Source organism: Marmota monax, unplaced genomic scaffold (assembly GCF_021218885.2).
Source record: "Marmota monax isolate L192 unplaced genomic scaffold, Marmota_monax_Labrador192_F-V1.1 WCK01_AAM20220418_F8-fsc00001, whole genome shotgun sequence".
NCBI classification, from domain to species: Eukaryota; Metazoa; Chordata; class Mammalia; order Rodentia; family Sciuridae; genus Marmota; species Marmota monax.
Window position 1 is genome coordinate 51,118,809 of NW_026693777.1, and position 14,757 is coordinate 51,133,565.

General features: G+C 36.5%; 1 protein-coding gene across 4 annotated transcripts in view; it reads right to left on the minus strand.

The window, feature by feature from the left end:
- Positions 1 to 315: 315 nt before the first annotated feature.
- The window catches only part of Atp8b4 (ATPase phospholipid transporting 8B4 (putative)), a 246,490-nt gene continuing 232,048 nt past the window's right edge, over positions 316 to 14,757 (minus strand). For all 4 annotated transcript variants that reach the window (XM_058584792.1, XM_046460874.2, XM_046460873.2 and 1 more), the window contains 3 exons: positions 7,003 to 7,141; positions 4,146 to 4,276; positions 316 to 2,354 (listed from right to left, as the gene is read on the minus strand). In XM_058584792.1, the coding sequence (XP_058440775.1) occupies positions 2,073 to 2,354; positions 4,146 to 4,276; positions 7,003 to 7,141 (552 nt within the window). In that variant the 3' untranslated portion in view covers positions 316 to 2,072. The remainder of the gene's footprint in view (positions 2,355 to 4,145; positions 4,277 to 7,002; positions 7,142 to 14,757) is intronic.

The window sequence follows — 14,757 nt, forward strand, 5'->3', positions numbered from 1 at the left end:
GTGTGTGTTTATTTGGACCTTGTGGAACCAAAGTAAACTGATAATGTGTTTCTCTTACAATAATCCACACTATCTGTTTATAAACAGCCTTATTTAATTTGAACTGAATTTGCAAAATTGGATCATTTCTAATCTTTCCCATCCTTACACAAAGTTCCAACTGGTCTGTTTTATTCCTGACTCTGATCCTAAGAATGATGTACATTTTCCCCAGACATATAAAGGAAGGGGGAAGAAAATAGTGGACCAATGCAACAAAATTTTTCCCAATGTGTTCCCCATAAAGAAAAGAAAAAGAAAAAAAAACACATCAAATACCAATATGATAAAGCATTTACTGAAAGTTTTCAAAATTTCCAAAAAAAGTTACAAAAAGTGAGCACACAATGAAACTGATGACAAATTAGATACTAGAAACTAACATATTGTTTAAGTCTGCACAGACGTGTAGAGGGGAAAAGGGAACACCTATAAGCATTTATATGGTTAAAGCACCTTATTTGGCTCTTTTATTCATATTATCTCATTTGGCCCTATTCAGAAAAATTATCCCAGGCTTGGAAATTAAGACCAAAAAAAAAATAAAAAAGATTCTGACCTTTTAAATATCATACTGGCCCATTATTCATCAAGCCTACTCAAGGATCATCACACTCTCTTGAGAAATACAATTTTGTTTAACCAATAATTCAATAGGGAACAGATTAAGAAACCTATAAAACTAGAGGTTGGTTTGTAGAAAACTAATAAGGAATGATGATTTATTTTTTGCTTTCTAGTTGAGAAATAAACCTCCAAGTTTATAGTTTTATGTCCCTGTAGGACACTAACCATGACACATGAGCAACTACCTTACTTTGAAATCTCATTTCATCAAAGCTTTCCCTTGAATTACTGATTACTGAAATTCTCATTCTTCAATTCTCTTCAAATTGTTCTGGTATTCTAGCAATTAGTCAGCTAAAACCAAACTCATATATTCATATAGGAATTATTAATGATTTGAGATTTGTGATTTGACAATCATCAACTACATGAGGTAGGAAGTATATCCTCATTACAGAGGAAGAAATTTAGTCTAAGGAAAGGCACTGTTACCTGCCCAGGTTATAGAGGTAAGAAGTGATGCAGCTAAAATTTGAACAGAAATCTGCCTGAAGTCTTTTACAGGAAACACACTGATGACTCATATGTGGATTAAAAAATGGGCTGGAACATCTCCAAAATTATCAACCTTATCTATATACATATATTTATATATTGAGATTATAAATGTGATAGATTGAGATCAAGTGTAAACTCCCAATGCTTGCTGATTCCATTGTTCTGGATGATGATCAGAAAATTACTTCCAAGGTTGAAATAAAACTCCCTGAAACATATTCAGAATATTACTAGAGAACCACTTTTTGACTTTTCATTAGCATATCCCTACAAAACATAGTCCAGGAGTTTTTTAGTAAATTTGACTAAATTATCAGCCTGCACTGCTGCAAAGATATTCAGTTTATTTTGTCCCTAGACTGGTAAAACAGCCTTTTCTATTCTTCAGCATGTAAGTGAATTGCTGACCTGGCTGAACAGACAGGTAGTATCAAGACTAGCGAGTAACACATGACTCTTAGTCTGAAAGCACCATAGTATGCATTTAAATCTTGGAAGAATATCTGGAAAAAGGCTGCCCTTTACATACATGGTTTGTCTAACAACTGTGACTTTCACCTCTGATATGTACCTTTAAAATGTACCCTTTTATCCACCTGATGATCCATTCAGTGTTTATGCAGATTTTTGCATTTCTTTCCATAAATAACATTCTAAAGTTTGGGTCAATTGGCCTCTGGGTTGATAAAAATCTGTGGCTGTATAATAAGGCTTTGGTCTACCAAATCACAAATTGGACATCAGGCCTGGCTTTCTGTAGACCACACCCCTCTTTGAGAGGCTTTGACAGCTGTCTGCCGCAGACTCAAGTGAAGTAAGGCAATTTGCCCCACTCCTTGCCCCTGAGCAGCTGGATTTCAACTCCAGTTGATGTGAAAAGATAACTATGTGTTCAAATTCATCTTGATTCACAGTTTCACTGCTTTATCCTGACTAAAGCTGTTCACTGTGTCTGTGGTTTTCTTGCATAAATTTTCAATCCAGCTAGTGCTATTATAAAGTGTCTTTTCCAACCCTGAGGTTGGGGGTGGATTTTTAACTCGCATATTTTTTCCAGATGTGATAAGCTCTCCATAACCTTCTTGGTGAGCAAAACTATATCCAGATCTTCTTGAGCTTGACCTGCGGGTCTGAGGCCTCCGTCTGCTTGTGGGCTTTGCCTTTTTTTGAGCCTTCTGCCACCAGCGGATCTGGAGAAAAACAGACTCAGAGTGAGATGAATCCAAGTGACAGACTCTAGGCACTGAGCCATTTTGTAAAGTAGAATGTTTTTTCAGTAACAATAACATTGGCAATAACAAAATACTCACCTTCATTATTAAAGGAGGTTTTAGACCTAAAAAACAAGAAATTTTCCACCCCAAAGATCACACTGAGCACTGATGGAGTTTTATTTCTATCAGGAAACTAACACGTAAATAAGAAATAGTCTGAAAAATTTCATTATTGTGTCCATCTCATACATCTTAATTGTGAAGAAGCAACTTTTTTTTTTCCAGTGCTGGAGATAGAACCCAGGGCCTTGCACAGGGTAGGAAGAGACTTATTTGTTTGTTTCTTTCTTTCTTTATTAGATACCAGGAATTGAGGTCAGAGGCACTCAAACACTGAGCTCTGTTTTGTATTTTATTTAGAGACAGAGTCTCATTGAATTGCTTAGTGCCTCGCCATTGCTGAGGCTGGCTTTTGAACTCACAATCCTCTTGCCTGAGCCTCCTGAGCCACTGGGATTATAGGTATGTGCCACCACACCCAGACACAATCAGTTCAACAATTTATAGTCCCATTTCTCCAAAATAGCCTGAAGCAGGAGAAAATTTAGAAGAGTTAGGAATTGTCAACTCTTGTTGTATCATTAGACTTTCAGGATTTGAGTTCAGTTTGGGATGTTGTGTTTTTTGTTTTTGTTGTTTATTTCAACATCACTTGAGTGGGTTTCCAACATTTCTTTAATTTTCCTGCAAAGGTAAAGAGAAAAAGACCACAGGTTTGTGTAAGTGACCTTATTCTCTGGTTTGGCACATTGCCTAATTCTGACTTTTGTCTCTGGAGAAAGTTATGAAGCAGAAAACCACAATCATAACATAGAAAAAAAAAAAAGAGCATCATCTTCCTTCCTTCAGTTTATCTGTCATTTTCGGTTTGTATCAGCTCAGAGCCAAAGAGAAAGGACAGACATGACAAGGGATTCTGAATATTCAAAAGGACTCATTCCATACATTGGCCCCCAGATGTGAGGGACATCATGATAAGAAGAGTTCCCCTCAGAGCATCCTTGGCCTGGCTCACTGCCCTCATTGAACATCTTCACCTTTCTCTTGATAAGGCTACAAATATATCTATCTCCCTGCTTTCCTTCTCCTTTTTCTTTGAACCTGAGTCTTGACCTAATCCGATATTATTTTCTTTACACTCCTCTTTCTGTGAAATACTGAAATATGTCCTAATTCCCTGGTCTGTGTATTTCTATAATCTTCCTACTTTCCTTCTAACTTTAAATTTCCTAACTCATCCATAATGCTGTTATTCCCTTTTTAAATCTGTTCAAAAGGGAACCTCTCTCCACATTTCTGAATATACTATATTACTACAAAATTGAGGGTCCCTTTGACTCATCTCTTGCCTGTCTCCCTTTTATTGCACCCTTTACTTGCCCTCAAGTTAAAAACTTTTCCTATAGCTTGCCTTTCTCTTAGAATAATTATCCAAACTGACTTGGAAGTACTTCCTTTTTAAAAAGTCAGCTTTTAAAATACCCAACTTAACTTTTACTTTCTCACTGTTCACCCACATTTAGTCTAGATGCTTCTTTTCATTCAACACATGGGCAATCCCATCTATCCTGACAAGACCCAGGTACTTATGGGTGTTGGCCTATGGGAATTTCATTAACCTTTCCTTGGGCTTCCAATCAAACAGAGAAGGACACCATTCTGAGAGCCAAGAACAAGTCTCTGAGTATTAGCAGCATCGCAACATACCTGATCACTCAGGGATGGGTATAAATGCATCTTCAAAAATCTGAATGCCACCACGGGTATGACTGAGGCCACTGTTGTTAAGAGAATAATAAGCCAAATGCACTTCTGGTTTAGGGAATGCCATGCGTTTCCTGTTGTTAAAGAAAAGTATACACTCTGGTTATAAATAGAACTGAAGTAGTAATAGATTTTTTTGTCAGTAAGGTCTTCTATAAAATGATGAGGCCTGGTCTACATAGGAGAACCAGTGAGTATCTTCTCAATCTATCACGTGCTCAGTGGTGGTGTGGAGAAGGCAAACATGGGAACTGTCTAGTGGCCTGACCCTTAGATTTACCAGCATGAGCCAAGCATTTGTTATCCAGGCTCAGTCCAGCTTCACTCATTAAGCATAATTCTTGCTTTAGCCTCAAGTTTCCTTGACTACAAAGCAGCAATTGTTTTTAAAAGGCATATTTACTTCTGTGGATTCTTGGATAAAAATGATCATATCAAACTCCACAAAAAGTATTCCAAATGCAGGCACAATCTCAAATAATGGTCATGTTGACTGGCTGTGTCATCAAAGGTGAGCTTCACCTTCTTCGGGGCCAACTTTTTAAATTCTAGGCAAAGGACCCAGAAAACCTGCCTCAAAGATATTTGTTATCTCTTTCATGTTCTCTTGGTTATGAGATGCTTAAATTTCCAAGGAGATCAGGGAGGTTCCTGGGTTTGTGAAAGGAGCATCCATCCCCCTCACTGTTGATACAGTCGTCCAACATGCCAGGGCAATAGGGCAGTGAAACTCATTTCCAAACTTGTAGACAGTTTCCTTCCTTTACTCTCCACTTCACAAGCTTTGATATTTGCCCAAACACAGTCAAGTTCCATGAGAAGATACTGCTCCAGTTTATATTACCACAATAAACTTTTGCCCCTATTCTTTTGCTAGGGATCTATCATGATACCTACATAGGTCCCCTATGGCAGTGCTAACGTGTTAACACCATTCATTGGGCTTAGGTTATGAGGGCTTGGCTGCTCATGGGTATGTCTGCTTTTTCTGGCTTTGGAGAGTAGAAGCTGCCTACCAAAGAGCAGTTGATTCCAGTTGCCTTCAGCCACAGACAGAAACAAACTTGACTCAATAAATTAAATGTCTTTTGAGCAACTTGAAGCTCAATACCCCTAGGCAAGGCTGGAAAAAACAAGCTTCTCTTTAAAACCACACTCCCGCTTGCTGCTGGTTGCTAAGGGGAAAAAAAATTTTTTTTTCTTAAACCCCAATGTTGATCTAAGTTTTGTAAAGTCTCATTGGAGCTCAGTAATTAATTCCTGGAATGGCATGTGCTTAGCAGAAAAGAGTGGTCCCCACACAAACTCCTTTCTCCAGTTGAGGCATTCCAATTCCATTATGCATGTTAAAAGGCTCTCTCAGGACTGGAGGTTTGCTATTCAATGCACTGAACTTCCATATTTGGCAACCAAATAATAAACAAATAAACAAACTTAAAAATAATTTTAGTCTCTTTGTTTCCTAATCAGTTTATTCTATTTCATAACTGACATGTCTGTATGTGGTTGGAATCTTTTAGTATACAAAGTATTAAGATCATATATTAAGTAAGAATGGTACAGTTTAAAGACTTCTATGTATACACAGGGAAGGACAAAAGTTAAAGAACAATCTTTAACTTTAAGTGCATGTGTGCATTTAAATGGAACTTGAATTTCAGCTACTTTTGCATCAGTGGCAATATCTAACTTTATAGTTAGTTCTGTATGTTTTCTATGCGAATCAATCATCTAAGAATTGTTGTCCAGACTGTTACCCAACTAGTGGGTACAAATCTCAATTGAGCTCAAGAAAGCTGTCCCTGCACATGGCTACTCTCTAGTTCACTGTTCCCTACATACCTAGAGAATTCAAAACTTCTGAGCAAGTATATTAATAACTTTCTTGTGTGAAGCTCAGTGACCTTGCTGGAAATCATATTGAAATGTGGACTGCATTGGAAGTATACTCTGTGCAGATACCAGGTATATATACTCTTTTAAGGAATATTAGGGAACCTTTTCTACCCATCTTACATTCAAATCCTTCTGCAGTGTCCCCAACCAGTAATCAGGCCACCTTTGCTTAAATAATAGTTATCACCTATGTTACAATCAACATTTATTGAAAAATTACTATGTACCAGGATATTTGCTAAGTATTTTATATATATTTTCTTCATAAGTTTTCTATGAAATGAAAAACAACTAATATCCCCAGTCTATAAATGAAGACTAATTAAATCATGTAAAAGAGAAGAAACTTGCCCAGGGTCACAGTTTGTTAAGTGGTAAAGGTAATACTTGAGCCTTGGATGTCTGCAGAGCCTAGTCTTTAGACCATTTATAGACTAATGTCCAGCAATTTGTAAGAGGCTCTAACTTATATCATTTCTTTCCTATCTAAGTGCAAATAATTCCTATAGGTGAACTTTGGCAAGTATGTTAATGATTATGTGGGAGAGTCTAGGGTTTCTTTTTCTTCTCTCTTCCATATACAAACTTCTCACAGGCCTTCAGGTAGCCTCAAGGTTTGTACTATGCCTCTTGTTTCCAAGGGGACAGCCTGCTACATCTGGCTATTGAGAACCTGCAAGCTTCTATCATAATGATTTTTCTACATCTGGCAAAGACAACAGAAAGTGATATTTTAGAACTTCTTTCAAGTCTAGAATCTCCAGATGCCTACCTCAGTCAGTTCCTGGAGAAGGGATCACGGGTCATTTTCAGACCCAACCAACATGCACATGAAAAATAAATTACCAAGGCAAATAAATGGAAGTATGACTCTAGGCTCCACTAGACAGTAGGTGTCACTTACCAACAAATGGAAACTGGTTTGGGAAGACTTCATAGATGCCATTACTATGCATTGCAAACAAAATAGAGAAATAAGTAGCAATGCTGCCCCAGATGAAGACATGATTAATGACAGTCCAGTAACTGGTATCCAAGGCTATCTGTAAAAAAAAAAAAAAAAATTAAATGCAAAATGGAGATCTTTCAAGTTTAAAAGGGCTTCAGAGACCTGCTCTGTGACAAGAAGGTTGCACCTACCTAGGCTCCAGGCCACCACAGGAACCTCCACCATCTGCACACACACAGGAGACTGACTTAATTGATTATTTCTATTAGACAATGGATTTGAGAACTTACATATGCAGACCATTGTATCTGCCCAGGTTGAGACAAAATGTTAAGCTTTTTTAAAATGAGAAACAAGAAATGGAATGGTTTTATAATTGTTAGAAATTCTCTCAAAACTTTTCTGTTGGAAAAAATCTGTGGAAAGCAAATGTAACATTTTAAAATCTGTACATAAGTTTTCACATGACCATTTGGACACATGAATAATCTTTTTTACATAAATATTTTACATAAATATCTAACTCATTTTAATGATCTTTTCCTTAAATTACCCAAATCATAACAAAGAAAAATCATGAATCCTCTTTTGGCATAAAATTCAGAAACTGAAACTCAAGGTGACCTGGGAGCATGTCACAAACCCTTCTGCCTTCCAATAACATGTTGTGGCAGCTCAAATAAAAGAAGAATGAAGTGCTATTAGAGACTGAAATAATCTCTTCAATACTTGAATTCTCTAAGATTAAAAAAAAAAAGTACATTTTGGTGTTATTTTTGTATCTCAGAAGTCCCAAGTGCTTGAAGGCCAAGTGATGGTTACATTTCTAGTACAGTCCAGTACAAGACCAGATTTTTTCTCTGCACGAGGAGACCCTGCCTGCAGAGTAAATAGGTATTTCTTAATATATAAAAACATATCTTCTTCTCACTTGCAGTTTACTATCCTTTAAAATGTTGCCCATTAAAAGGTTGCTGCAGCTTTGGCTATGAACTTCCAGGTTTATAAAAGGACAGTTTTTTTTTTTTTCCCCGAGAAGCCTAAAAAGAGTCCCACCATCATGCCTCAGCCAAGAGCTGCTGATTTTCTAGTTCATTAGGCTAAGACATTAGACTAAAATCTCCAACTCTGTCTTGCACCACCTGTCAGTTCATCACCATCGAGAGACAACAGCCTGATCTATGTGGGTAACAGAAGTCAAAGAAAAATCATAACCCATGAAAAGAGTCCAACTAAAAATACAAGAACAGGTGGCTCCTACTGAAGCAGAACTAATAGAACAGACAAGCCCTGTAACAACAACAAAATGGAGTACAGCCTCTTGAGATGCAATTAGATCACAGGAAAAAAAAAAAAACTCAAAGGAAGAATGTTATTTCTAAATTTAAAAATTCAATAGATAAACCAAATAAGAATAGTTAATAATGAGAACTGAATTAATATTCTGGGGGAAAAAACTGGAAATAATATCTCACAATAAGGAACCTGAAGAAATGGAAACTTTGTAAATCTAGAGATGTTGGAACCATAAGCTCAATATACAATTAATGGGTGGGGCGGGCTGGGGTTGTGGCTCATTGGTAGAGTGCTTGCCTAGCATGTGAGAGGCACTGGGTTTGATTGTCAGCACCACATAAAATAAATAAATAATGAAGTTATGTTAAGCATATATATTTATACATATGTAATATATATATGTGTGTGTGTGTGTAAATATATTTATACACACAATTAGTGGCATTTTAGAAAGAGAAAAAGGAACAAATAGAAAGGTAGCAATCAATGAAATGACAAAAGAAAACTGCTCTGTGATAACAAATAACAGACTTTCAGATTGAAAGAGTCCTCTAAATCCTAGGCAAATTAATGAAAAAAGATATATTCTGGTAATATTTGTGAAGCCCAGAGACAAAGAGCATAAGCAATAAGACAAAGTCGATATTCCAAAGGAAAGAGAATCAACCTAACAAGTGAGGCTGGGATATGATGGAATAACAACAAAAGTTCTTAATGAAAAAGGCTCTGACTTTTACATTTATAAGTAAAGACAAAGAAAGAAAGTTTTGAGTTCAACCTTGTAACAGCTAAATACTCTTTCTGAACAAATTGCTCAAAGATATTATTACAACCACATAAATCAGAACAAAGACCTCAAAATATTAGAAGGCTGCATAAAAATGGTATTCAGCAATGATTCTTATAAATTTATAGCTACAAATGAATAATAATGCAAGCATAAGCTGTTTTATTAATATGGAAAGAATTTGGGAATGGTCAAAACATACATTAAAGGAGCATTTTATAACATCTTGGAACTAAAATTCAAAATTATTAAGATGCAAGAGTTGAGGATGAGAGTAAAGAAGGGAAGGAGAAACAAACTTAAAACTTTTTGCTTAATTGGAGATGGTTCAGAAAAGGTTTAGAAAAGAATAGTGAAACATTTGGTGAAGGATACACATAGTATGCAATTTTAGTATAACAAAATGACCATGTAGCTTTAAATACTATGAAAATAACAGAAATCAACAGTAAAATAGAAATATCATAGTATTGCAAATTATTCATAGAAAATAGGATATTTTATGAATCTAAGTATGAAAAAGGAAAAAATACAAAGAGTAGGCTAAAAAGTAGTCATAAAATAACATTAAAAGAGCTATATAAACATTTTACTACAATAAAATGAGTTAAATTCCCATATCAAAAGAGAAGAACTAATAGAATGAGACAAAAAGAAATGAATTTGAAGTGATTGGCCCAATTTTTATATAAGACAAAAGCAAACTAAGCAAAAGAAGCAAAACTGATACTTAAAAAATAAAACTTAAGTAAGGATTTTTTTATCATGAAAAAAGCTAAGAGCTACAAAGAACACATCAGGAACCACTAAGTAATATAGCCTTGAATAATATTAGGTAAAATCTTTTTGAAATACAAGAACTTGATAAAAATCAAAATTACAGTGGTAAACTTTAACTAACACACTTCTCTCAACGTTGAACAAGCATGGTGGTAGAGGTAATTGGTTCTTTTGGAATTGTGTGGCTCACCTTCTGGCCTCTAGTCACTAGTGTGTTCACAGCCGAGCTTTAAGAAATGGCAAAAGTGTTTTCACTACAAAAATGCAGCCTTATTAAGGAATTTGGAGCCCGACCCTACAATATGTAGATCGGAGCCAACTTTTTCTTCTATCAGACGCAGAGTCTCTGATTTGATATCTAGCTCCTTGATCCACTTTGAGTTAACTTTTGTGCATGGCGAGAGGAGGGGATTCAGTTTCATTTTGTTGCATATGGATTTCCAGTTTTCCCAGCACCATTTGTTGAAGATGCTATCCTCCCTCCATTGCATGCTTTTAGCTCCTTTATCAAATATAAGATAGTTGTAGCTTTGTGGATTAGTCTCTGTGTCCTCTATTTGTACCATTGGTCCACCCTCCTGTTTTGGTACCAGTACCATGCTGTTTTTGTTACTATTGCTCTGTAATATAGTTTTAAGTCTGGTATCGCTATACCGCCTGATTCGCACTTCCTGCTTAGAATTGCTTTTGCTATTCTGGGTCTTTTATTTTTCCATATAAATTTCATGATTGCTTTATCCATTTCTACAAGAAATGCCGTTGGGATTTTGATTGGCATTGCATTAAACAATTCCTTAATAGGACACCCATAGCACAAAAGTTGATAACAAAAATCAACAAATGGGACTTACTTAAACTGAAAAGTTTTCTCTCAGCAAGAGAAACAATAAAAGAGGTAAATAGGGAGCCTACATCATGGGAACAAATTTTTACTCCTCACACTTCAGATAGAGCCCTAATATCCAGAGTATACAAAGAACTCAAAAAATTAAACAATAAGAAAACAAATAACCCAATCAACAAATGGGCCAAAGACCTGAACAGACACTTCTCAGAGGAGGACATACAATCAATCAACAAGTACATGAAAAAATGCTCACCATCTCTAGCAGTCAGAGAAATGCAAATCAAAACCACCCTAAGATACCATCTCACTCCAGTAAGATTGGCAGCCATTATGAAGTCAAACAACAACAAGTGCTGGAGAGGATGTGGGGAAAAGGGTACTCTTGTACATTGCTGGTGGGACTGCAAACTGGTGCGGCCAATCTGGAAAACAGTATGGAGACTCCTGGGAAAGCTGGGAATGGAACCACCATTTGACCCAGCTATTGCCCTTCTTGGACTTTTCCCTGAAGACCTTAAAAGAGCGTACTACAGGGATACTGCTACATCGATGTTCATAGCAGCACAATTCACAATTGCTAGACTGTGGAACCAACCCAGATGCCCTTCAATAGATGAATGGATAAAAAAAATGTGGCATTTATACACCATGGAGTATTACGCAGCACTAAAAAATGACAAAATCATAGAATTTGCAGGGAAATGGATGGCACTAGAGCAGATTATGCTTAGTGAAGCTAGCCAATCCCTAAAAAACAAATACCAAATGTCTTCTTTGATATAATGAGAGCAACTAAGAACAGAGCAGGGAGGAAGAGCAGGAAGAAAAGATTAACATTAAACAGATACATGAGGTGGGATGGAAAGGGAGAGAAAAGGGAAATTGCATGGTAATGGAGGGAGACCCTCATTGTTATACAAAATTACATATAAGAGGTTGTGAGGGGAATGGGAAAATAAACAAGGAGAGATATGAATTACAGTGGATGGGGTAGAGAGAGAAGATGGGAGGGGAGGGAGGGGGGATGGTAGAGGATAGGAAAGGTAGCAGAATACAACAGTTACTAATAGGGCATTATGTAAAAATGTGGATGTGTAACCGATGTGATTCTGCAATCTGTATTTGGGGTAAAATTGGGAGTTCAAAACCAACTTGAATCTAATGTATGAAATATGATATGTCAAGAGCTTTATAATGTTTTGAACAACCAATAAAAAAAATTAAAAAAAAAATGCAGCCTTATGGGTGGTTTTTGTTCCCAATGGCATTACATCTAGCTGTAGCTCTTCCTGGTTCATATATCCTCATAAGGACACTGAAGCCATCTAATACCTTTTAATAAAATGTTTTTCTTTAAATCGTAGAAGTCTGTGATAGTGGTACCTACTATCATTTTTCGTAAGTAATATGGCAACATTTATGAAAATTTTGAACGTACATACTGACCCTGAAGTGAAAAACAGCAAAATATCATTCTTTATCCAAGAAAATTAGGAATTATGACCCCAGAAGTCTTATTTCTAGGAATCCATCTGACAATACATAAAATATATATGTACTATTATATGCATTGTAACATAGCTACATAACACAAAAAAATAGAAACATATTAAATATCTATCTGATGAATTTCTATTCATCAGAGGACTGATGAATAAATTATCATATATCATAGTATGAAATTCTGTACAGCTGTTAAAAAGATTTATATCTGAATATGTTGATTAGGAAGGCTGTCCAGATTATATAGTTACGTGAGAAATGCATATTACAGAATAATATGCAGAATTATGATCCCCTTTTATTGTGTGTGTATGTATGTGTGCATGTGTGTGTGTGTGTGTATCTCAAAGCCAAGAAAAAGTATGGAAGAACTTAAACTATGATAATCACATTAGTAGTTAAAGAAGGGAAGGAAAGGAAAACAGTTCATTTTATTTTGAACACTTCAGCATTTTTTTAAATGTTAAGGGAACATTTTATAATTCAACGGACTATAAAAACTTATTATTAAAAAAAAGAAAATAGAGACTACTAAAGTTTGGCCTGTAGCATCAGCAGGACCTAAATTTATAACTGTAACTATAGGCCATGGAAATTTCATGGGGGTTGAGACCACATCAACAAGTCAAGCTTAGACAGCAAGGAAAGGATATCAATACTGCTGCCAAAATGAGCGTATTCACAGAACTCCTGAAATTTATTATTCCATATATTAAAGACATGAGTTTTCTGTTGAAGCCAAAATTGCTGAATTTCAATGGTTACAAACATTTACATGCTGAGGTCTGAGAATTCTATGGTGAAGTAGACATTTGTAGGGCTTCTTGGAAGCAAGATATAGACAGTGATCATCCTCAAAGAGAATAAAATGACAGGGGCTGGGAATCTCTTATCTTACCCAAGCTGAAACTTTCATGTTGATAAAAGATAATTTTAATAGAGTTTCTTTCCCATCTTATTCAAAGATGATCCTGGTCTCCTAGATATCCTCTCAGGAAAGAGAGGTAGAGATCATGAGTTTCTTATAGTTGAAGGCATTTGGGGAGATGTATAGCTATTACTGATGGTATTAGAACTGGGGAACTAGAGTTGGAAGACATGTGTTCAAATCCTGGCCTAACTTTTTTTTTTGCAGGATTATAAATTAACCTTCTAGCCACATCTATGTTCTCATCTGTAATAACATTATATACATTTCATTGGACCATGAAGAGGGACTACATGACATAAAGAGATAATCCCAGTGCCTGGCCCAGGATCTTCCTTAATGCTCAGTATAAGCTTTGTGTCTGAAAACCTGCATTTAAATCAGTCTTGCTGTAGAATAAAAGACTTTGTCCTAGACAACACTGAAATCATACAGACCCAGGTTTTACTCCTAGCTCTCAGACCTAGGGTGTGACCTCAGGAAAGCCACCCAAACTCTCTGAACTTCATCTGTAAAGGGAAACAATAATATGTACTGCAGAGTGGCATTGTGAGGAGTGAGTATAATGTATAATGTCACTCAGAGTGGTGACAGGCCTGCTGTGGCCATGCAAGGTCAGAGGCAGGGAATTAGAACAGCAGGGGTTGTTGGTACCTTAACCAAATCCTTCTCCTTTCCTCTCTCCATGTATCCCTCCGCCTGACATTCATTTGACAAATATTTATCCATGTCTGGCACTATAGTTTTTGCTGGAAGTTCAGTGGGAAACAAAATACACCAGAAACTAGAAACCTGGGTCCATTCTGCTTCTGGGGAACCATCTTAGTCTGGATCTCTGCTACTTCATTCTCCTGCCAGAGATTATCCTCAGTCTCCTGGCTGCTTTAACCCTCAGAATTAAGAAAGGGTAAAGGCAGGGAGAAATCAGGCAAGGGGGGACCCACAGAACAGAGGAGCATGTGGATAAGATGGAAGACTTCACACTGCAACAGGGCAAAGGGATCCCAGCCACTGAGGACTGAGATCCCAAAGTTTATGACTTCTTGTACACCACACTGCTTTCCAATTGTGCCTAACTACTCTGCATACTAGTAATAACTGTGCTGTAGGAAATGCTTGCCCCAAATCTTTACTAAAACACTGAAAGAAAGAACACTGAATGAAAGAACACTGATGAGAGAAATCAAACAGTTGGATCCTAATGCTGAGCCTGCAACATAGTCACTGTGTGATCTTGAGAAAATCACTTATTATTTCTGGGCCTACAATTGTTATTGTCAATTTTATTTTAAAATATATCTAAGCTTGTGGTGATGCAAGCCTGTCATTCCAGCTATTAGGGAAGTTGAGGCAGGAGTTAGCAAGGTTAAGGCCACTTGGGAAATTTAACAAGACCCTGTCTCAAAATATCAAATAAAGGGCTGGGGTTGTGGCTCAGCAGTAGAGTGCTCACCTAGCATATGTGAGGCCCTGGGCTCGATCCTTCGCACCACATAAAAATAAATAAAATAAATGTATTGTGCCCAACTACAACTAAAAAATAAATATTAAAATATATATATATATATC